We start from the raw sequence: 22,042 nt of genomic DNA on the forward strand, positions 1-22,042 counted from the left end.
AAAAAAAAGTCAGTTTGGCAATGCCTACCCACTATTGGTCAGAGCAGGGTAATGGCTGTTCCATATATTAATAATATTTAAGGGGCCTTTACTCTCTGCCAGACAGAGTTAATAACTTACTGAAGACTCACTGTGACCTTGGTACTGCGGTTGTCCCCATTTTTCAGATGAAAAGTCAGGCACAAATCTCGCCCAAAGTCAAGCAGCCAGTAAGTTGCAGAACCTCGATTCAAACAGTTAGAGAGCTCCTGCCTGGCCCCTATGGAGTGTGAGTTTGCAGCCCATCTAGTAGAGTCTCCCGAGCCCTATCTAAAGGCGCTTTTGCTCCTATAGTTTACTTCTGAATATTGGAGGAGGGCATTGTGTCTTTAAAAGTTTGACCAGGCCTTTTCCCTGCTTCAAACCTTAGGGCCAACTTTGAGGTCCTAGGGCTCTCAGCCCTGCCTGGACAAGAGATAGGAAGGGGTTTCAAAAAGGAGCCCCCAAAGTAGCTCTGTGGCTAAGGTGTCTCTGCCTGCTGGCCAGTAGGTTGTACACAGCTAACAGATACGATTTTTCTGGCCTCAGTGGTGCTTTAAAATAATTTTTGGTCTTTCCTGAAGGCTCAGCAGATTTAGCAGCAGTCAGCTAGGAACAGTTAGCTAGAACTGCAGTGTGGCTGCCCCTGGAGGCTTTGTGTTTGAGACTGTGGCCTAACCATGCTGGGGCACAAGAGGGACATACAGAGTGTAGGGATAGACCTCAGACTCAGGTCTGGGATTCTTCAGCCTGCCATAGTCCCTGGGCTGACAGTGTCTCTCTGCCTCCCCTGCCCCCGTTCAATCCATGTGTTTCAATCTCCTCCTCTCTCCTCCCACATTCATCTTTATGTTTCTGCTGCCCCATCTCTCTTCCCTCCTGTCTCTCCATTTCCCCATGTCTCTCTTCACCTGCATCTTTCTGTGTCCCCCGTCTATGTCTCTCTCTGTCTTCTCCTGTGTTTGCCTATCCCCATATCTGTCTCTTGACAGCCCCCCCCCCCGCCATTTCCCTGTTTCTCCATACCTCTTTATTCCCCTATGAATGTCTCTCTGGCCTCACATTTGTTTACCTGTCTCCCCACAAATCTCTGCCCACATCTCTCTGTGTTCCTTGACACCCGCCTCCCACATCACCCTCCATGTTCCTCACCATTTCTTCCCCCCTTTTCCTTCCTTCCCTCTCTCCTTCCCTCCCCTCATTCCCCTGTGTTCTCCATCTCTATCCCTCTTTGTCTGGGAATGCCCAGCTCCCTGGATGTGAGGAGTCCCATTATCTGTGGAGGGTCTGACATAGCTGTGGTCCTTGCCCAAAGTCCTGCACTTCTCACACTGGATGCCAAGCCCGAGCTCCTGGACACTCAGACCCCCAGTGCATAAGGACCAGATGTTGCGGGACAGATGACAGAAGACAGAGGAAGAGCCACTCATCATACATGGGTCTGCCTAGCCCCACCACCCATGCCTGGGCCATTGCAGCTCCCTCAAGGGTCTGGTTCCAAGTACCCCCTCCTAAGGGACCCCTTGAACCTTGGGGCTGACCAAGGCCCAAGCCTCATCAGTCCCTGTTCCCCTTGGTGCCAGGTTCCTGCCATTCCTAGTTTGAACCTTTACAGTCAGTAAAACAGTCTCAGAGCAGAACAAGAGTTGTTTATTTGGGGAGAATTATACCTGGTTCTCATACCCTTTGCGAAGTCTGGTGCTGAGCTGGGTGTACAGCAGTGAACACAGCTGACAAAGTCCTGCCCTCATGGTGTTTCTATTCTGCTTGAGTAGAATATAAACCAGTCAACTAATAAACAAGATAATTTCAGATTATAATAAGCGCTGTAAAGACTAAACGAAAATGTAATGGAGTGGGGGTGGCACTGGCAGATGGGTGGAGAAGAGGACTCTAAGGAGACAATGTTCGAGCAGAGACCTGGATGAGAAGGACCTGGCCTGGAAGGCATACGGACTGGATGTTCCAGGGAGCAGCACACCCCCTGCAAGTGCCCAACATCAAGGGTGTCAGCTGGAGGAGGGCAGTGTTGCTATGGTAAAAACTGAAGCAGGGAAGGGAGTATGTGTGGGGGATGCAATTTTAGATAGAGCGGAGAAGGTCTCACTGAAAAGGCGCCAAGAAGTAAAATCCTAAACTAGGGGAGAGAGGAAACCAAGCATCTGGGGGAGGAGCATTCTGGGCAGAAGGAACGGCCAGTGCAAAGGTCCTGGGCTGAGAAGGAGCAAGGAAGTCAGTGTGGTGGGCAGTGAATGTGGGGGAGAGTGAGAGGAGGAGAGGGTGGAGAGATGATAGTGGAAAGTCCACCTAGGGCCTTGTGAGCTGTGGTTGAGAACACTAGCTTTTATCTAGAGCGAGGTGCAGCAAGCAGATGTCTCTGAATGGAGGAGGGCCCTGATGTGATATGTTAGGTCCCTGTGGCTGCATTATAGGGAGCAAGTTGTGGGGTAAGGGAGGAGCAGGGAGAACACAGTCCAGGTGGGAGAGGATGAAGGACAGACCAGGATGAGGGCCGGGGTGGGGGGTGAGGGATGAAACTACCCCTGCCCATTAGAAGGATGAAGGGTGGGAGGCAAAGTAGCCCAGTCCTCTTTGGGCTGGAGTGGTAGGCAGTCCCAGCTCTGGTCACCAGGCAAGAGTGACAGCCAAACCAGGGTGATGGAGCCAGGAAGGCTTGGACTCTGAGCTGGCTCCAGGAGGTCTTCCCCCAAGGGGAGATACAGGTTCTGAGAGGGTTGGAGGGGTTCATTGGCAGATCTGGCCCCTACACACTGCTACAGCCATATGTAGCATGGTGATGAAGAGCCCGGACTCTCCAGCCAGGCCATCTGGTTTCCAGCAGGCTGTCTGGTTTCTTAGCTCCAGCATCTGCTTGCTGTGTGCCCTTGGGCAAGTAGCTTAACCTCTCTAAACCTGGTAAGTGCTCACTGAGCACTCAGTGATGATAACCACGGTAACTAATGACCCTCGATGATGAAAGGAGTCTACAAAATCATCCCTCTGACACACCCCTTGTATGCGGTGACCATGGAGAAGGGTCAGGTCTGAGATCTCAGAGAGAGGAAAACACTCATAACCACCACCACACTGAGACCCCTGCCCTAACTGGCCTGGTTTGTGGGCCTGCGGGAAGGAAGGCTCTGTCCCAGGGGGACGGACAAAAAACTGTGCCCGCTTTCCCATCCCTCTCCTTCTTGCCCTTGTCTCTGCTTCATCTCTTTCTGTTTTGATGTCTCACATCCTTTTTCGTGGCCATCTCTTCTTTTCTCTCTCCATCCTCCGTGTCTATCCTCTTCACGACGACGCTGCTTCAAGCCCTTTCATCAAAGCCTGGAGCCTCCCAGTATCTCCGCCCCCGCGCCTGGTTGGGGGTATCACTGCGCATGCGCATCAGCGCCCCTCCTTCTCCACCCCCATCCCCTGTCGGCGTCTGGGCCTCGTCCCCTTCTGTCTCCCTCTCCTCCCCCATCACTTCCCCCAACACTGACACCCCATTACTCCAGTCTCCCCAGTCTCAGCTTTGGTCCCCAGCCCCATCAGTCCGAGGTAAGATGGGTAGAGGGAGGCCCGCGGAGAAGGGGAGGGGCGAAGCATCCTGCATCCCGAGATAAACAAACCCGGGGAGGGGGCGGCCTAGACTGAGGGGCCTGACGCGGGAGGAGAAGAATGGGGGGCTGAACCTGGGGAAGAGGGGGGAAGTGGTAGGCGCTGGGCCCGCATACCAGGGTCCTCTGACGGCTGATGGTCGTCGCTATGATTGCCCAAAATCCAGAGCTGGGGGTGTGGGAGTCACTGGGGGCCTTGGAGCTTCTGGGGGCTCAGACCCTAGACCCTGTTGGGGGCTCTCTGTGACTGGCCTCTGTCTCCAGGATTGGCCTGAAAACCGCCCCCAAATCTGCACCCGCCCCCCGGAGGGCCACTGAAGACCATGACTAAGACAGATCCCGCTCCCATGGCCCCCCCACCACGCGGGGAGGAAGAAGAAGAGGAGGAAGAGGATGAGCTGGTCCCTGAGGCCCCCAGCCCCACCCAGGAGCGCCGGCAGAAGCCTGTTGTGCACCCCTCGGCACCTGCCCCCCTCCCCAAGGACTACGGTAACCATCCTCCCCACCCTGCAATTTTGTTTGGAGCCATGGGTGGCCAGAGAGGTTGGGCTGAGCTCTGCTGGTGGTGATGGTGGGGAGATTCTGGGTGATTTGAAAGTGGTCTGGGTGAGTGGTGGCCATTGCATCCCCCTTTGGTTAATTTATTCATTCACCCGTTGGAGAACGAAATTGGAATAATCCTAATCTTTGATTCATGACACGTCATTCAATCATTTAGTCATTCAACAAACATTTACTGAAAGCCTGTGGTGGACCTGGCTCTATGCTAGGAGCTGGGGCAAAGCATGGAGCCAGACAGACCCAGTTGTTGCCCTGAGAGAATTTACAGGCCTCAATGGCAACCACACAGATAAGTATAAAGTAATATAAATATATAATTATAAGACATGATGAGAATTGTGTTTGCCAAGAATGGGATGCTGCAAGAGCTTTTTAAGACATGGTTTCTATGAGGGGTAACATTTGAGGGAGACCCAAGGATGAGTTGGGGTTTAACAAGGGAAAGGGGCAAGGGAAGGGAGTACTCAGAGAGATAACTGCAGGAGTAAAGGCTCCAAGGTAGGAAGGTGTGGAGCTGAGAGGGTATTTTCTTGGAGAAACTGAAAGTGTCTAATCATTCACCAAGCATATTTATCCATTGCTACTAGTCTGTGATAAGATTTATGTTGGGTGATCTCTATCATCTTCTATTAATGGTGAGTGACCCAGGCATCATCCCTGCTCTCAGAAGGGAACAAATAATAGATCAATCAGATACATTCAGATGGAGTGAGTGCTATGAAAGAAATAAAAGTTGGACATATAAAAGGGGGGGCAGGGGGCAGCACCTTGAGACGGAGTGGTCAGAGTGGGTCTTTCTGACAAGGTAGCATTTAGGCTGAGACCCAGAGGATGAGAAGGAATCAGCCATAGGAGAGCTGGAGAAAGATAGTTCCGGGCTATCTTTTGCAAGTGCAAAAGCCCTGGGCCAGGAACGAAAGGCAATCTTGGAGCTGTAGTAAGGGAGTGATGGGAGTCAAGGTGAGGGTTTGGCAATGACGAGATCTGGGGGGGCCTTAGCGTCCACTGCGAGGACTTTGGTAAGTGTGATGAGGAGAGAGCAGTTGGTAGGGAGGTATTTAAAAGCAGAGGAGTGGCAGATCTGATTTATATTTTTAAAAGCTCCCTCTGGCTGCTGGGTAGAGAGGGTGGAGGAGGCTTTTGGAAGATGTTGTCTGGGAATCCCCAGCAGCTGTAAGTTCAAAAACTAGGCACCATGTTCAAAGAGTGGGCATCACTAGGATAGGGTAGAAGGGATGGCATCTGTGGTCACGTCACCCACTAGAGGTGGGTCAGAGAGGCTACAAGTTGACTTCAGTCTGATAGAAAAATAAGAACATTATCTGGGTGTCCCAGGTGACGAATCCACCCCAGGGAACTGGAAAATCTCCTTTGGAAATGTGTCTAGACGTGGCTGGGGCCTGTACCCTGGTGGAAGTCAGAGAGTGTAGGCTGCTCCCTGCCTGACCCTCACCTCCCTCAGAATCTTGCTTCTAGAACGAGGAGGGTTTGACCACCGAACACGAAGGAATCTGGAAATGTGGTCTAGGACAGAGAGGGGGCTATGATGGGCTCTGAGAAGAACTTGTCTATTTCTGTATCAAAATTGTACAATTAATTCCGCAGAGATTGATTGATCACCTACTGCATGCCAGCTGCTGTGCCGGGCCTTGGGAGAAGGGAGTGAACAAGGCAGCACAGAAACACAGTGCTTACATCCTAGCAAGGGAGACAAGTGAGACCTGAAAAGAGGGAAGGAGAAAGGGAAGGAAAAAGGAGTAAACAAGTTAATGTTAAGCAGTGGTAGGTGCCGTGATTACAGCAATAAAAAAGGTCAGGAGATGGAGAAGGGCAGAGGTGCTGATGTACACAGAGTGGTCTGGGGAGGCCTCCCTGAAGAAGTGACATCTGAGTAAAACCTGCAACACCTTGAGAAGGCTTGAGGGAAGACTGTCCTGGGCAAGGAAAATGCCGAGCGCAAAGTGCCTGAGAGGAATTTGCCTGGCGTGTTGGAAGGACAGAAGGAGCCAGTGTGGCTGCGTGGAATGAGTGAGGGCGAGAGGGCAGAGAACACACTGGCCTCCGGTTTGTGCAGGGCCCGTGGGCTGTGGAGAGAATAGTGGTCGGTGCTTTGAGTGTGGTGGGAGCCAGGGCAGGGTCTGAGCCAAGGGGGGCTGTGCGTGCCGGGACTGGTTTAAAGAGGAACACAAAGGCTGATTCCTGGAGATGCTGTCTCTGTGGGTGTGTATCATCTGGATACACATCCAGAGCTATGAATCGTTTGGGTATTCATTTACTCACTCAGTATGCACTGAGTTCCTGCCCTGCGCCAGGCCCTGTGCTGGGTGTTGGCAATACCACAGAAAACAACAGACATCACGGCCTAATAGGGGGAGATGGAAGTTCCTCTGGGCACCACCCTGGCTGGCCACAGGTTGGATCCTGCCCATGGGTACGTTTTATGTGTTCTACACAGTATTTGAAAAATTGGGGAGGTTTTTCTGAAAAGCCAGCTTTTCTGGCTTTTTGTTTTTACTTGAGATTTAGCCAAACTGTGCCCATACTCGGCCAGGGCAATGGTGGGCTAGAGCAGTGGCAGCCTCCTTCCTCCCAGGGGCATGCAGACTCGAGGTACTGCACTCCCTCCACACTCATTTCCAGGGGTGCAGTTTGCTGCTCTGTGGGATTGCCAGATCTTCCAACTTTTCAAGACACATGGGGCATGCAGAGTTTTCTGTGAAACCTCCTGATTTTGAAACCTTATGCTGGCCAACAGAAAATGCCTGTAGCCCATGCACCGTGTGGTTTGAGACCATGCATTAGAGGGTATTAAAGGCAAAGGCCTAGAGTTCCCCTGCCTCAGGATGGAAAGAGGGGATCAGCTTGCCTGGGATGACTTTGAACTTCTCACTGCCCTAGCCTTCACGTTCTTCGACCCCAATGACCCGGCGTGCCAGGAGATTCTTTTTGACCCGCAGACCACCATCCCTGAGCTGTTCGCCATCGTGCGCCAGTGGGTGCCCCAAGTCCAGCACAAGATTGATGTCATCGGTAATGAGGTAAGATACTTGGGAAGCCAGGGAGGGAGAGGATGGGGTCCCTCATGTATTTGGGTAAACCTCCCTGATTCCGTCCCAGATTCTGCGTCGAGGCTGCCATGTGAATGACCGTGATGGGCTGACCGACATGACACTGCTCCACTATGCGTGCAAGGCTGGAGCCCACGGAGTCGGTAAGGTCCACACCCCCAAGCCACCAGCCCCCAAACCTAGGCGCCCAGACATGACACCCTCAGAACCACCCAGAATCCTGGCCCTCAGACCCCCCACCGTGAACCTGCAGCCTAAGATCCCAAAGCACAGTCCCTGAGGCCTAGGGCCTTCCCCATGCCCTGGGCCCAGGCTTTGGAGGAGGGGACGCAAGCTGACCTGGGCTGTCGTGCAGGGGACCCTGCGGCGGCTGTGCGCCTTTCACAGCAGCTGCTGGCGCTGGGTGCGGACGTAACACTGCGCAGCCGCTGGACCAACATGAACGCGCTTCACTACGCTGCCTACTTCGACGTTCCCGACCTTGTGCGCGTGCTGCTGAAGGGCGCCCGGCCGAGAGGTGAGCGGGAGGGTCGGGGCTTGGAGGGAATGGGACGCAGGATAAGATGGGGGCTGGAAGCAGGAGGAGGGTGCCTCTGTTGTGTGCTGGAGGCCGGGAGAAGATGTGCTGGGAGATGGGGAGACATGAAGTAAAGAAGGCAGGGCAGCTGAGTGATGGGGCAGAACTGAGGTCTGGCCTGGGAAGGGAGAAGGGACCGGGATCCGAGACGATGGTGGTAGGGTGGAGGTAGGAGGTGTGAGAGACAGGGTCCAGATATCCATGACCCATCCATCCCTGGGGCTGGACAGGACCCTTCTGGAGGGGCTGGGCTCTGCAACACGAAGTCTGTGGGAGGCACTCGGGTCTGCGGGGTTAAGAGATGGACTTGAGCTGGGGGCTCTAAGGTGGCAAGGTGGCCTACGGGGGGCAGGGTGCCAAGTCCACTCACCCGGAACCCTCCTCTCTCCCACACCCCAGTGGTGAACTCCACGTGCAGTGACTTCAACCACGGCTCAGCCCTGCACATCGCTGCCTCCAACCTGTGCCTGGGCGCAGCCAAATGTTTGCTGGAGCATGGTGCCAACCCGGCGCTGCGGGTACTACATCCCTGTCCCAGCCCCCATTCTCTTCCTTCTCCTTCCTTCCCCACCCCCTTTCCCAGCCAGCGGAGGAGAGGGAGGCCAGAACTGCTTGCGTTTCTAGAAGTTCGTTACAAAAATCATCTACTATACATTCAACAAATGAAATGATAGCTGGTGTTTACTTAGTGTTCATGATATGTCAGGTGAACTCTATTATGAGCCCTATGAGAGAAACTGAAGCTGAGAGAGTAAGTGATTTATCCAGGGTTACCCAGCAAAGAATATCTTCTTTCAATCTTGGCTGACCCTGGGGCTGTATGTAGATAATATTTCAGGATTGTGAAAAAAGTTGAGACTCTCTGAATGAGAAGGTTGGGTCTCCCCATAAGCCCTCAGTATGATCTTTGATCTCCAAAGCATCCATTTCCAACACCAGTTACTCTGCATTATTCCAGGCTCAGATATCCTGGGGAAACATGGCCTGTGTTCCTGAAGCCCTGCCTCTCCTCATTCCCCATTGGCCCAGTTGGACACCTGACCCAGTACCACAGGAGACCATTTTCATCCCTCACGTGGTCTCATTCCAGGCTTGGGATCTTTGGGAACATGGCCTCCCTGAGAGCATGACCTACAGACTGAAGTGTGACCTTCATTCCCTGTTGGCTCCACCCCTAGTTCCACCCTCAATTACTTGAAATCCCGAGCCTGAGGTTGAGGGTGGACTTCCCTGGGGACGTGGTCTACAACTTAATGCCTCACCCCTTCTTATTCCCATGATGGCCTAAGGGATGGCCTGGATCTGCCTTTGCTTTACATGGACTAGGGGTCTCTGGGAGCTTGGGCTCGGTGGAGGTACAGCCTATGCCACTGAATTCTCACTTCCTTTTTTCCCATTGGCCCCCAGAACCGAAAGGGACAGGTGCCAGCAGAGGTGGTCCCAGACCCCATGGACATGTCCCTGGACAAGGCAGAGGCAGCGCTGGTGGCCAAGGAGCTGCGAACACTGCTGGAGGAGGCTGTGCCACTCTCCTGTGCCCTCCCCAAGGTCACACTACCCAACTATGACAACGTCCCAGGCAATCTCATGCTCAGTGCATTGGGCCTGCGTCTGGGAGACCGCGTGCTGCTGGATGGCCAGAAGGTCAGGGCCTGGGGAAAGGTGTGGAGAGCAGGAGTCAGCCCTCGTGCCTCAGAGATGGGTCTTTGGACAGAGTGTAGACCCTCCCCTTTGTCCACCCCTCCACCCCCTCCACCCCCATCATTCCTACAGTATTTATTTCATCTAACAGTCATTCTGTGAGTGCTTCCTTTTGCCCCAAGGCTGAGCTCTCAGTCCAGGGAGGGAAGACAGATCTATCAGTTGACAGTGACAGCCCAGAATAGTCGTGGCGGTCATGAGGTAGCACAAACAGAGTGATCAGTGCAGCTCTGCATCTGTGAGTTACCCTGGGCCTTGTGATCCCCAGTCAAGGCCCACCTCTGCTCCCAGAGGCGTCAGCACTTTGGGAAAAAAGGACAGGTCAGAACAATCAGGGGTATTGTGGGATGGAGGCACCCGCTTCAAGATAAGGAGGAATGAGCCAGGAGAAGAAAAGGAGAAGGGATCCCGCATAGAGGGAGCAGGTATAAAGGCCCCAAGGGCAGAGAGAATCTTCATTTATCCAGGTATTCCAACTTTGACTTACTTATTTATCTGGTGTCCCTCAGTCTCTATGCGGACCCAGCCTCTCCTTGGGAATAAAGGGCTGTGTGTGAGCCCACACCCACTCTTCTGGAGCTTCTTTTCTAATGAGAGACAGCCAATAAAATAAATCCACAGTTAAGATAATTTCTGGTAGCAACAGAGGCTTTGAAAACCATTAAATGCTTGGATTTAGGGGAGCCTGGCTGGCTCAGTCAGTAGAGCATATGACTCTTGATCTTGGGGTCATGAGTTTGAGCGCCACATTGGACTCTGTGATTACTTAAAAAAAATTTCTTTAACTTAAAAATGTTTGGATTTAGTAAATTTCCCCTGGCTGAAGGCGAATGCAGTTTTAGCTGCTGGGGTGTTCCAAAGGCTTCTCTCAGGAGCTGATATCTGAGCTGAGAGAGGAGGGAGCTCACACACAACAATATGGAGACAGAGGAGACGGCAGGTTCAGAGGCCAAGAGGAGGGAAGGGGTAATATAACCAGAGGACGAAGAGGAGAGGTCAGTAGGGGGCTGGATCATACCAGACATGTAGGCCACCGGAAGGAATTTGAATCTAGTTTCTTACACAGTGAGAAACTGTAAAAGTCACATTGCATTTCCTAATCAAGAGTTTGGCATGCATCAGCCCTGCCTGTAGAGCTTTCTGTGCATGATCTTGTCAAATTTATGTGACAATTCTGAAAGCAGAATGGGTTGACTCTTCCCATTATAGAACCCAGAAGACTGTAGGAGGCTCAGAGAGGTGAAACCTTTGGTTTGAAGATAAGAACAATAATGACAATCTGCCTCTGAGAGAAGCAGTATAGTACAGTGGTTAGAAGTTCAGGCAAACCTCAGCTTTCCTGCTTTCCAGCTGGGGGACCTGCGGCCACTGATCCCACCTCTCTGGGTATCAGTTTCTTCATGTGTAAAATGGAGCTGGTAACAGTACCCACCTCGGGTTGTATGAGGATTAAACTAATTAAAATCTGTAAAGCCCTTAGAAGAAGCCTTGGTGCATTCCAAGTGCTGTCTGTGTGCCAGGCACTATTCTGACCCCCACACCAATCCTCCAAAATAGGCACTATTAATCCACCCATTTTATAGGCAAGGAACCAGAACTTTGAGAGTGAAGCAGCCTCACACGATGCTAATAGCCACGAGGGCTCACCACAACTAAACAAATCTACATACATTACAGATGTTTCAACCAGACAGCCAGGCTCTAAGGTGCATTATTCTCTCCATTTTGCAGACGAAACTAAGGCCTAGGAGGTCATTTGACCAAAGTTACAAGACAGTAATAGTCAACACTCGCTGATCCCTCACTCAGCACCAGGCCCTGTTCTGAGGCTATAACAGCCCTGTCCAGTAGACCTTTCTGTGATGATGGAAATATTGTGTCTGTATTGTCTAGTAAAGTAGCCATAAGCCACATGTGGCTACTAGCCCTTGAAATGTGGCTAGTGCAACCAGGAAAACTAAATTTAATTTTAATTTCAGTTAATTTAAATTGTTGTATGTGGCTAATGGCTGTTTATTGCATTGGACAGGGAAGCTCTATAACCATTCTATAAGGTAGGTGTGATTTCTGTTCCCATGTCATAGATGAGGACACTGAGGCACAGTGATGTTAAGTCATATAGCCAATAAATGGTAATGTCCAAACAGATTTGAGCTTAGGGCTCCCTCATCCACTCACCAGGGATGTGCCGGGGATCTGTCATGGCCCCCCAAGGACCACCCCCGCCAAACCATATCCTCCCTTGTTTCCTCAGACGGGCACACTTCGGTTCTGCGGGACCACGGAGTTCGCCAGTGGCCAGTGGGTGGGCGTGGAGCTGGATGAACCCGAGGGCAAGAATGATGGCAGTGTTGGGGGTGTCCGGTACTTCATCTGCCCTCCCAAGCAGGGTCAGTCCCACCTGGGGCTCAAACGGGGTGGTGGTGGGGTCCACTCAGTAGTTCTGATGCTGCTGACTGGGTAATGGGGGTAGGGAGATGATGACTGGGCAGAGGGCAGAGGCTTGGACAGCTCCCAGCCCACGTTCTGTCCCCGCAGGTCTCTTTGCCTCTGTGTCCAAGATCTCCAAAGTAGTGGATGCGCCCCCCTCATCAGTCACCTCCACACCTCGGACTCCTCGGATGGACTTTTCCCGTGTCACTGGGAAAGGCCGCAGGGAACATAAAGGTCAGAGGGGAGCCTTCTGGGTAGGAGGAGAGCCAATTTGAGGATATTCTGTGGGTAGCCCAGCTTCAGTGACTCAGTTTATCCTCAGGCCCAAACTCCTGTTTTAGAAGACAATCTCTTGAGTTCTTCACTTCTATGACTCTGTTTCTCTTTTGACTTGGTACTGCCCAGCCACCCCCAGTTCCTGAAAAGATCTGGGGGTTCTCTGCTTTCTATGACTTAGTTTCCCCTCAGGCCCAAGGGTTTTTCCCCAGTTTTAGGGAAGAATCTGTGGGGTTCCTGGATTTAGTGACTTGATTTATCTTCACACCCAACCCTTTCCTTCATTTTATTTATTTATTTTTAAATGTTTATTTATTTTGAGAGAGAGAGAGACCGTGCACATGTACATGCAGGTGAGGGGCAGAGAGAAGCAGGGGAGAAAGAATCCTAAGCAGGCTCCATGAAGAGCCCGATGCAGAGCTTGATCTCATGACCCTGTGATCATGACCTGAGCCAAAATCAAGAGTCAGACGCTTAACCGACTGAACCACCAAGGTGCCCCTACTTCCTTCACCTTAAAAGGATAATTTCTGGGCTCCTTACTTTTGTGACTCAGTTTTTCTTTTGACCCAAATAACTTCAGCTTTGAGAAAGGATTTGGGGGTTCTCCAGGTTCTTGACCCTCATGCCTAACCCCCACCCCCAGTTTTCTTACAGTTGAGATTGTTTCCTTTCAAGCCTAAAGCCCCCCAGTTCTTGGGAAGGCTCTAGAGTTCCTGACAGGAGCCAGGACAGAGTTTCTACCTTGGGTCTTTTTGGGTGGCATGGGGTCCCCAGGGCTGGCATCTGGGGGCCCCACTCCCTCCCCATGTACCCTTTACCCCAGGCAAGAAGAAGCCCCCGTCATCCCCATCTCTGGGGAGCCTGCAGCAGCGAGAGGGAGCCAAGGCTGAGGTTGGAGACCAAGTCCTTGTTGCTGGCCAGAAGCAAGGGATTGTGCGCTTCTATGGGAAGACAGACTTTGCCCCAGGTAAGGACAGTGATCTGGGGGGTAGGGTGGGGGCAGGCAGGCAGGACCTTGAGGCATCCTGACACCTTACTGCTGCAGGTTACTGGTATGGCATTGAGCTAGACCAGCCCACTGGAAAGCATGATGGCTCTGTCTTCGGTGTCCGGTACTTTACCTGTCCCCCACGGCATGGAGTCTTTGCACCGGCATCCCGAATTCAGAGGTGAGCCCAAACTCTAACCCAAACCCAGGGCACTTCCCAGAACCCTGATTCCCCTGTTAGATGTCTCTTCCTCTTGTACCAGCAGGACAGTGTGGATACCCACCTCCACACCATAGCTCTTTCTGCATAGGCCCCATGGGTTCAGCTCCTCTTGTGACTCTGACTTCTCCTACTCCTCTTATGTCTCCCCAGGATTGGTGGATCCACTGACCCCCCTGGGGACAATGTGGGAGCCAAAAAAGTGCATCAAGTGACAAGTGAGTTGGGGCTGGAGTGTAAGAGGTAGAGGAGGAGTGAAGGTTTGGGGATAGGAGGGTCATGGGTTTTCAGGTATATGCTGGTGGCAAAATCTCCAGTATTTCACAGGGGACATGGGGTCCAGGAAAATGATGAGACAGGATCCCAAAGAGGATAGGTGCTATGGGGTATGGGGATGTTAACAACAAGGCTCTGGGCAGGCACTGGGGACATGAGTAGGTATTGAGGGACACAGAATATTATTGATAAGAGGTCCAGATGGGTATTGGAATGTGAGGTCGAGGTGGGTACTGGGGACATGGACAAGTATTAATGACAAAGAGTCTGGTTCGGTATTGAGGGTCTGTCATCCTGTCACCTGAGACCTTGCCCTCTCCTTCAGTGACACAGCCCAAACGCACTTTCACGACAGTCCGGACCCCAAAGGACATCGCATCAGAGAACTCCATCTCCAGGTGTGTAGCCAACCCTTGGCCCACCTCCTGTAGGATGTTCAGGGAGAGGTTGCACAAGGCTGGTGGACACAGGGATCTGGACTTCTGGTTGGGGCTGGAAATAGAGGTTAGGAAAACTAGTGGCTAATCAGCCTACCCAGAAACAGTTTTTAGGGAGTGAGCTCCCACACTGAATTCTGGGGACTTTTCACCCGTATGGGGCAGGTAGAGGAGGCAGAACACCTTCCACGGCACAGGAGTCTGAGAGGGCACAGCCAGACAAGTAGAGACAGAATCCAGAAAGGCCAAATCCAGATGTTCCCTGCATCAAGGCGTGATGGATATGATTCTCCTTTCCAGGTTGCTCTTCTGCTGCTGGTTTCCCTGGATGCTGAGGGCAGAGATGCAGTCTTAGAGGCCTGGATACCTGACAGAGTCACAGAGTCCCCTCTAGCATCTCCTGACACAAGGAGCCCCTGAATCACCCTGAGATAGAGATTCCCAGTAACACATCCAGAATAGAGACCCCATTAGCCAGCCCTGGATCACTGAGGCCCCATTATTAACAGATTCCCTCATGATAACCCCCAAATACAGACCCCAAGGTACCCAGAAAGAGATTCCTTGAGTGTAGCACCTTCAGGCTAGTCCCTATCCCCAACCCCTCAGAGCAGACCCCCAATAACATATTTCCACATCACCTCAAATGATGGTGACTTCTACATAATGCTCCAGAGCAGAACATTCCTGAATCATTCATTACTGGATCAGAACCCTCCCCCATTAACAAAGACTCCTCCTCTGTCAAGTCCCCTTGAAATAAACATAGGTCATGCCTCCAGAGCAACAGAGTAACAGACCTACATTTAACATCAGTCCCCTCAAGATGTTGTGACCCCCCATGGTCACCCCAAAAGCTTACACTGCAATCAGAGACTCCCTACATTAACAAAGACCCCTGTTCTTACAAAAGAGACACACATTAACCAGTCCACTGTCACCCCCAATTTACAGACACCAAAACAGTCCTGGAAGTGCTAATTACAGGACCCCTAAGTCTTCCTACCCTCTGCGCCCTCAAGAAACCCCCAGTGCCTTGTATGAAGCCCACCCCACATGGCCCACAGCCCCTGTGCTGGTCAGGCTCCCAGAAAATTCTCTATTTTTTAAGTAACGACTTCCCCCTTTGGGGGACCCCAAAATTTAGAGGCCCCATTCTGTGACTCTCGGGATCCCAAACCCCAGAGTACAAGTCCCATACTCCCCTGTGTCCCCAAGTCCTACAGCCCCTAGAGGATCCCAAGGCCCTAACTACAGGGATCCTCAAATCATGGAATCCCCAAATCCCCAGGGAATCCCAAATTAAAAAATTCAATCCCAAGCCCCCAGGAAACCCCAATCACGGAGGTCCTTGTGCCTGGGATGGAGGAGACTGCAGTGAGGATATGCATCCCGGGCTCCCAGGGCACCTCAAGCCCACTTCATAGGCACCAGGAGACCCCAAACAGGAATTCTCATCCCTGGAAACTGGAGCACTTCAATGCCCTGAGTCGTTGGATCTCAAGACACCCAAATGCAAAGAGCCCCAGCCCCAAGGGAACCCCACATCCTAAAGCCTCCATCTCTAATACATGAAGGGCCCCAAGGCCTTGAGGGGATCCCAAATCCTGGAACCCCTATTTCAATCTATGTTCTGGTCACAGGTCCAAAACACCAAATCTGAGTCACTGGCCCCAAAGGACCTCACAGCACTCGAGCCAGACCAACGGTCTGAGGGAGAACCTGAAGGCCCAGGGGGTCCAGGGTGGACCCGGGGCCCTGACCACCAAGGACAGCTCACGACTGCCCCTTCACTGCATGTCCCTGAATTCAGCATGACCCCTGTCCCCTTCAATAAAGATGTTTCTATGGTTTCTCTGTGTACGGTCAGTATTTGGAAAGTTGTGGGCCTCCCTCCGTATTGCTGGGGAAGTACGAGGGAGGAAGTCCTTCCTTCAAACCATCCTCCCTGCAGCTGGGGTATGGAATGATTCAGCCTGCGGGAAGTCGTTGTGATAGTCTAGTCTTCCAGCGGGTTCCCCTCCCATCTGGCCCCATTCCAAGGGTACCCCTCCCATCTGGGCCCACTCCACTGTGTGGGCGGGTTGGGTTCTGGAATTCTGATTGGTCAGTACCAGATGAAGGCCCGTCTCCGAAGGATCCCCAGTGGCTCAGAGGCCAGGAGGTGCAGCCTATCATAGACGAGAGTGAAGGGGCGGGGCAGTAGCGGGTGAGAGCGCCGATTGGGTGGAAGGCGGACCCTTAGGACCTTTGAGAGTTCCCGTTGGTTTGAGAAAACGTGCGTCAGAAACGTGGAGCGGAAGTGACTGGGAAGGGAATGGGGTAGTTTAATTCGGGTATTGGAGGGGTACTCTGGTGGACGGTCAGATTTGGGGGTGGCTGGGGGCGGAGATGGGTGTCCAAGAGGGCTGAGAATGGGGATCTAGGGAAGCTCAGATGGGAGTCCAGGGAAACTCAGAGTGTGGAATTCTAGAAAACTCGGGGTGGAGAGTCTAAGGGGTTCAGGTAGGGAAGAAGGTTTGAGAGGAGTCAAGCTCCGGACTAAAGGCCCAAGGTTGCTACAGGGAAGGGGCGCTCGGGAGGGGAAGTGTGAAGGGGTCCGGAGTGGGGGGATCCGAGGAGACTGAGAATGGACCTGTCTGAGGAGACTCAGATTGGGGGCACGCGGGTGTTCAGAATGGGACATCTGAAAGGGCTTGAGGCGGCAGGAGGGTGCATGGGGAGTTTGAATGTTGTTAGAGACCCAGACTGATGGTCGCAGGTTTGAAGTTGTTAGGATGGCATCTCAAACTGTTTGAAGGGGCTTTGGGGTGCAGCCCTGGAGGCTATGCGTGGAGCTCTTGGGAAAGGCTCCCAGTGAGGTCAGAGGATATTCTCTGTGAGAGGCTTAAGGGGCAGAAATGTGTAGTTTCGTGGGCCATTGTGGATGAAGTTTGGGGCAGTGTTCTGGGTACTCACTGTGTCCGGGTGGCTTTTGAGATGCTGAGGACTCAGGTTTTAGAAACCAAGTGAGTTTCACTGTAGGGCCAAGGTGAGGCCCTGGCCCTTGATAAAGCAGAAAATGGGATCATAGCCTGAGGGTGGGAGGCTTGGTGACTTCAGAGTATCCTCCCCTCCCCCACAGGACTGGGTGCATGGAGTTGGTGTCCATGGAGGATCAGGATGCCAGGGTCCCAGCCCTGGAACCATTCAGGGTGGAACAGGTTGTCAGACTGGGGGTGCAGAGGGTGAAGGTGGGGACTAGAGGGTGGGGGATAGAGTGGGGATAGGCAGGCCGACTCCTGAGTTTGTGGGCTTGGACTGCTCCTTCCCTCCAAATTCATTCTTACCCTCAGGGTACAGCCCCACCCTCACCCCCACTTCCCACCCCCAAAACGGGCATTAGTCCTTTGACTTCAGGCCCTAGCCTGTTTGGGAACATCTGGAGACCCTTCAGAGGGAGGGTCTGCTCAGTGATACTAGAGCCCCGGTGTAGGTTGAAGGGCCACACCTTCACGGGGATCTCTATCCTAGGCACCACCTGTAATCTACTATGTCCCTGACTTCATCTCCAAGGAAGAGGAGGAGTATTTGCTTCGACAGGTAACCCCAACACCCTTCCGGTTTGTTTTTCCCTCCTTCCCAGATCCCTCCCCAATCTCCAGGTTCTGTGTGAGAGTCCCTAAGGCTACAGTAAAGATCCTGGCAGGAAGGAGAGTGACATCCAGCACCCATCCCTCATCTTCCCTTTTCCTCTCTCAGGACCTGCTGGGGTGTGTCAGAGCTTTTCCCAGGAAGCTTAGAAGAAACCAAACTGATTCTTAGGAAGGTAGTTCTTATGCAGCTCAGACTCCCGGTGCTGGGATAGCCCAGTGCAGCCTTCAAAACAGATGTTACTGAGATCAGATTCGTTATGCTAGAAACACGGTTACAAGTCTTATACCCTCTGTGCTGAGATAGCCCAATCCTGCTATCATAGAGAAAAGGAGGTTATAAACATAGGCTGAGATAGCCCGGTTCAGGCCCTTGAGGTTTGGGGAATTAGGAATTTGCAGTTTCAGATTTCTGTGCTGACATAACTCAGGCATCAGAATGCTACAGAGTAAACTCTTCCCTCTGCTGAGATGGCTCAGCATACACTCTGAGTCTTGGGAATAAGGTTACTATGCTCAAATCACCTGTGCTGAGATAGCCCAGTATTCTGTATTCTATTCTTAAGGTTTAGGGAGAGAAGAATTTAAAAAGCTCAGCTCCTTTGGAGTCTCAGACCGTTAGTCGTAGGGCACAGATCTTCCCTGTGCTATCTCAACTAGTGTTGTCTAGTTTGAGTCCCAGGAATAAGTTAGCTACAGAACACAGACTCTTGTGCTGAGATAGCCCCTTCCAGCCCCATAACTGTGAAAGGAATGAGATTATCGAATAGAGTACATATTTCTTGGAGATTGCCTGTTCTAGACCTTTGGGATCTTGGCTGTGGAGAGTTTTCTTTCTTTCTTTCCCTTCCATCCTTCCTTTTTTTAAACATTTATTCATTTCTGAGAGACAGAGAGATGGATTGTGAGCAGGGGAGGGGCAGAGCGAGGGGGAGACACAGAATCCAAAGCAGGCTCCAGGTTCTGAGCTGTCAGCACAGAGCCCAACGCGGGGCTCTAACTCACAAACCGCTAGATCATGACCTGAACCGAAGTCAGACACTTAACCGACTGAGCCACTAAGGCGCCCTTCTTTCTTATTTTGAGATAGAGAGAGAGAGAGAGAGAGAGAGAGAGAGAGAGAGGTGTGAGTGGGGGAGGGGCAGAGAGATAAGGAGTGAGAGAATCCCAAACAGGCTCCACTCTTCAGCACTGAGCCTGAAGCGAGGCTCAATCCCAAGAGCTGTGAGATCATGATGTGAGCCGAGATCAAGAGCCAAGACACTTAACCAACTGAGCTACCCAGACACCCGGCAGTGGAGCATTTTCAAAGTACTCTCTGCTATGCTGAGACAGCCCAGCTTAGCACATTTTCTCCCTCAGGTGATAGGAGCAAAGAGGTTCCAGAAGTCGGGCTGTGCTGAGATAGCCCAGGATTCAGGAAATTACAGACTGCACACTTTGCTGGGTTAAAAAAGTCCAGTCCAGCCCAGAGCTCTGAGTAGTTTCAGACCACGATTGTGTAGCTCTGGTTCCTTTCCTTGACCCTGGTAGACACAGGGTAGAGGTCAAACAACACAATCCTGGGAACATTCTATCTCAGAGAATAATCCCAGAGATTCTGAGATGACCCATTTCCACCCCAAGTAGAGGGCCCTATGTTGAACTGGGTGGTAGGATCAGTGAGGGTGGTCCTGAAAAAGGACTGATCCCCTCCCCACCTCCTAGGTCTTCAATGCCCCAAAGCCAAAGTGGACCCAGCTCTCTGGGAGGAAGTTACAGAATTGGGGTAAGTGTCCCTGCCTTGGGGGCATGGGTGATTTGGGGATATAGGCTGGGGCAGGTGACTCAGATTGGATAGTCAAGACACTGGGTGGGTCCATGAGGGCTCAAGGGGTTCCCAGGGCCAGGAGGATTCTGAGGGGTGAGTGGAGGTTCTGAGAGGTTAGGGATTTCCTGATAAGTTGGGATATCTCAAAGTGTCCAGGGGTTTGGAGAAGTCAGGAAGCCTTGGAGGCGTGGGGTAGTGATCTCCAGAGTCACAGGTTCCCAAGGGTCAGAGTACTGCCAACCACTAGAATATCCCTAATGGGGGTTCCAGGTGCCAGGGCTCCTTGGTTGGGTGTCCTCAGGACCCCATTCCCCTCTCCCAGGTGGGCTCCCCCATCCCCGGGGGATGGTTCCTGAGCGGCTGCCTCTGTGGCTCCAGCGCTACGTGGACAAAGTATCTGACCTCAGCCTTTTTGGAGGTCTCCCAGCCAACCACGTCCTTGTGAACCAGTATCTGCCTGGGGAGGGCATCATGGTAACCACACACCTTCACCCCGACCCCAGACTTCCGATCCACCATGGGGCAGGGCCTTATGTTGACCCACCTCTACTCATTAAGCAGCCACATACCCCAACCAGGCATTCACCACCTCATCCCAAGCTGGGGTGCCCTCCTTGAGCCCCAGAGGGTGGGGGTGTGTGTGGACTCCTGCCCTGCCCAGCCCTGGTGCCCACTCCCCAGCCCCACGAGGACGGGCCACTCTACTACCCGACCGTCAGCACCATCAGCCTGGGCTCCCACACCATGCTGGACCTCTACGAGCCGCGGCAGCCAAAGGACGATGACCCCGCAGAGCAGGTGGGCCCTGAGACACTGCCCCAGCCACTCGTGGGCATTCTGACATCCCACATCCTCCAAGAAGCCCCAGTCCCTCCTGCTTCCAGGGTACCCCTGATACTCTCCCAGACACCTTCCCCGGTCCCCTCAAGGAGTACACCCATATCCTCCCAGACTCCAGACCCATCCATTTGCAGGGTGCCCTAGAAATGATATCTATAGACACCCCAGTAGCCTCACCTGCTAAATAAATGCCCCGATGCCCCACAGATCCCCTGGCCCCACATGTTCAGAGTGCTCCAATGGCCCAAGGTCCATATAACCTGTGTAAGACTCCCCAATACTCCCAACAGACACCCATATCCTTGGATACCCCAACACCATTTACTCATGCTTGTTCCTGACATCCTCTTAGACATCCTCTCTTTGCCCGCTGCACAAGGCTCCCCAACACAGACCTCTCTGCCACTCCAATAGTGTAGATCTGCCTTGAAGGACACCATCAGATTCTTCTTGGGGCCTCAACCCATGACTCATTTCTCAAGGACCCCCCAGATATACTGACTCCCTTTTGTGGGGGTTGCTCATGACAGTGCCTTCCCTGACCTTTCTCTCAGTGATGCATTTCTGATACCTCATGGTTCACAGAAACTCCCCTGAACACCCAGCTGCTCCTTTTAGCCCTACATGCTCTTGGGTAGGCTGACATCCCCTTCCAGTGTGTGGGTGTCCTCAAGCATCCCGATGTCTGCAGACAGGCCCAGACCATACTGGCTCCTCACCACCTCACTGTTACTACCCTCCCCCCGCCCTTCCTAGCTTCAGCCAAGCCCTCAGTCCAGTTCCACCATTTCCTAGGACTGCAGATCCCTGGGTCTAAGTCCCAACCCCTTGGGGATCCCAGCTGCAATTCCCTTAGACACCCCCATCTGCAACCACGTTCCTGCCCCCTCCCAAGAGACTGCTTGCCCTCGCTCCCCGCCCCCATCCCTCCCCCCGCCCCCCAACTGAGACCCATAGGATTTCCCCTGCAAAACTCCATGGGAGCACAGTTGCCCCTCAGCCTTTGCCCCTGGGAACTCGCTGACCCTTGCCCCCCTGACCATTAAATTCTGCTGACCACTACCCCCCCCCCCCCCTTGACTTCTGAGGGGCCCGCTGACCTTCATCCTGTCCCGCAGCCCCGGTCCCCGCCCCGGCCGACCACCTCTCTGTTGCTGGAACCGCGCAGCCTCCTGGTGCTCCGTGGCACCGCCTACACGCGCCTCCTTCACGGCATCGCAGCTGCCCGAGTAGATGCGCTGGACGCCACCTCCCTGCCACCCAACGCCGCCGCCTGCCCGTCTGCGCGGCCGGGAGCCAGCCTGGTCCGTGGCACGCGCGTCTCGCTGACCATCCGCCGCGTGCCCCGCGTACTGCGCACCAGCCTCCTGCTCAGCAAGTGATGCCAGGCGCCCGCCCTGCTCACATTCCCGGGCTCTCCACCTCCTGACAGCTGTGACCCTGTGACCTTGGAACCCTGGGGCAGAGATGGCTCCCCCCCCCTCCCCCTCCCCCCCCGGGTTATTTATTTTCCCAGTAACTTTGTGGGAACTACAGGAAGAGGCCCCATTTCAAATAAACCAACAAAAATCTTTCTTTGGTTTTGGATGGAGTGGGG

At 53.0% G+C, this 22,042-nt stretch overlaps 2 protein-coding genes across 7 annotated transcripts; both read left to right on the forward strand.

Annotated features, from left to right (window-relative positions):
* The first annotated feature begins 76 nt into the window (after positions 1-76).
* CLIP3 (CAP-Gly domain containing linker protein 3) lies at positions 77-16,113 on the forward strand. The gene is made up of 14 exons (XM_049621947.1): positions 77-3,564; positions 3,888-4,112; positions 7,083-7,222; positions 7,302-7,395; positions 7,608-7,769; positions 8,229-8,347; positions 9,237-9,473; positions 11,785-11,920; positions 12,069-12,197; positions 13,066-13,209; positions 13,288-13,411; positions 13,604-13,668; positions 14,052-14,124; positions 14,464-16,113. Exons 2-14 carry the CDS (start codon positions 3,947-3,949, stop codon positions 14,516-14,518), a joined length of 1,644 nt encoding a protein of 547 aa, XP_049477904.1. The 5' UTR covers positions 77-3,564; positions 3,888-3,946; the 3' UTR covers positions 14,519-16,113.
* A 326-nt stretch (positions 16,114-16,439) lies between these two features.
* ALKBH6 (alkB homolog 6) lies at positions 16,440-22,019 on the forward strand. Of its 6 annotated transcripts, none has more exons than XM_049621955.1 (7): positions 16,440-16,499; positions 17,288-17,366; positions 17,677-17,745; positions 19,503-19,563; positions 19,907-20,079; positions 20,287-20,403; positions 21,564-22,019. In XM_049621955.1, the coding sequence occupies exons 2-7, from the start codon at positions 17,298-17,300 to the stop codon at positions 21,825-21,827; spliced, it is 753 nt and encodes a 250-aa protein (XP_049477912.1). In that variant the 5' UTR covers positions 16,440-16,499; positions 17,288-17,297; the 3' UTR covers positions 21,828-22,019. The 6 variants fall into 6 exon arrangements, with proteins under 6 accessions (XP_049477912.1, XP_049477915.1, XP_049477909.1 ...); XM_049621958.1 differs by lacking the exon at positions 16,440-16,499 and adding an exon at positions 16,506-16,525; XM_049621952.1 differs by lacking the exon at positions 16,440-16,499 and adding an exon at positions 16,510-17,171.
* The last annotated feature ends 23 nt before the right edge of the window (positions 22,020-22,042 follow it).

The sequence above is a fragment of the Panthera uncia genome, assembly GCF_023721935.1.
Source record: "Panthera uncia isolate 11264 chromosome E2 unlocalized genomic scaffold, Puncia_PCG_1.0 HiC_scaffold_19, whole genome shotgun sequence".
Lineage (NCBI taxonomy): Eukaryota > Metazoa > Chordata > Mammalia > Carnivora > Felidae > Panthera > Panthera uncia.

Excerpts from the sequence above, each read along its gene's own strand:
- CLIP3 (XM_049621947.1), top strand. The coding sequence starts at position 3,947 with ATGACTAAGACAGATCCCGCTCCCATGGCCCCCCCACCACGCGGGGAG. Across the intron at positions 4,113-7,082 it reads CCCCCTCCCCAAGGACTACG|CCTTCACGTTCTTCGACCCC; the intron begins GTAACCATCCTC and ends TCACTGCCCTAG. Across the intron at positions 11,921-12,068 it reads CATCTGCCCTCCCAAGCAGG|GTCTCTTTGCCTCTGTGTCC; the intron begins GTCAGTCCCACC and ends CTGTCCCCGCAG.
- ALKBH6 (XM_049621952.1), top strand. The coding sequence starts at position 16,915 with ATGGTCGCAGGTTTGAAGTTGTTAGGATGGCATCTCAAACTGTTTGAA. Across the intron at positions 17,172-17,287 it reads ACTCAGGTTTTAGAAACCAA|GACTGGGTGCATGGAGTTGG; the intron begins GTGAGTTTCACT and ends CCTCCCCCACAG. Across the intron at positions 17,367-17,676 it reads AACCATTCAGGGTGGAACAG|GCACCACCTGTAATCTACTA; the intron begins GTTGTCAGACTG and ends TCTCTATCCTAG.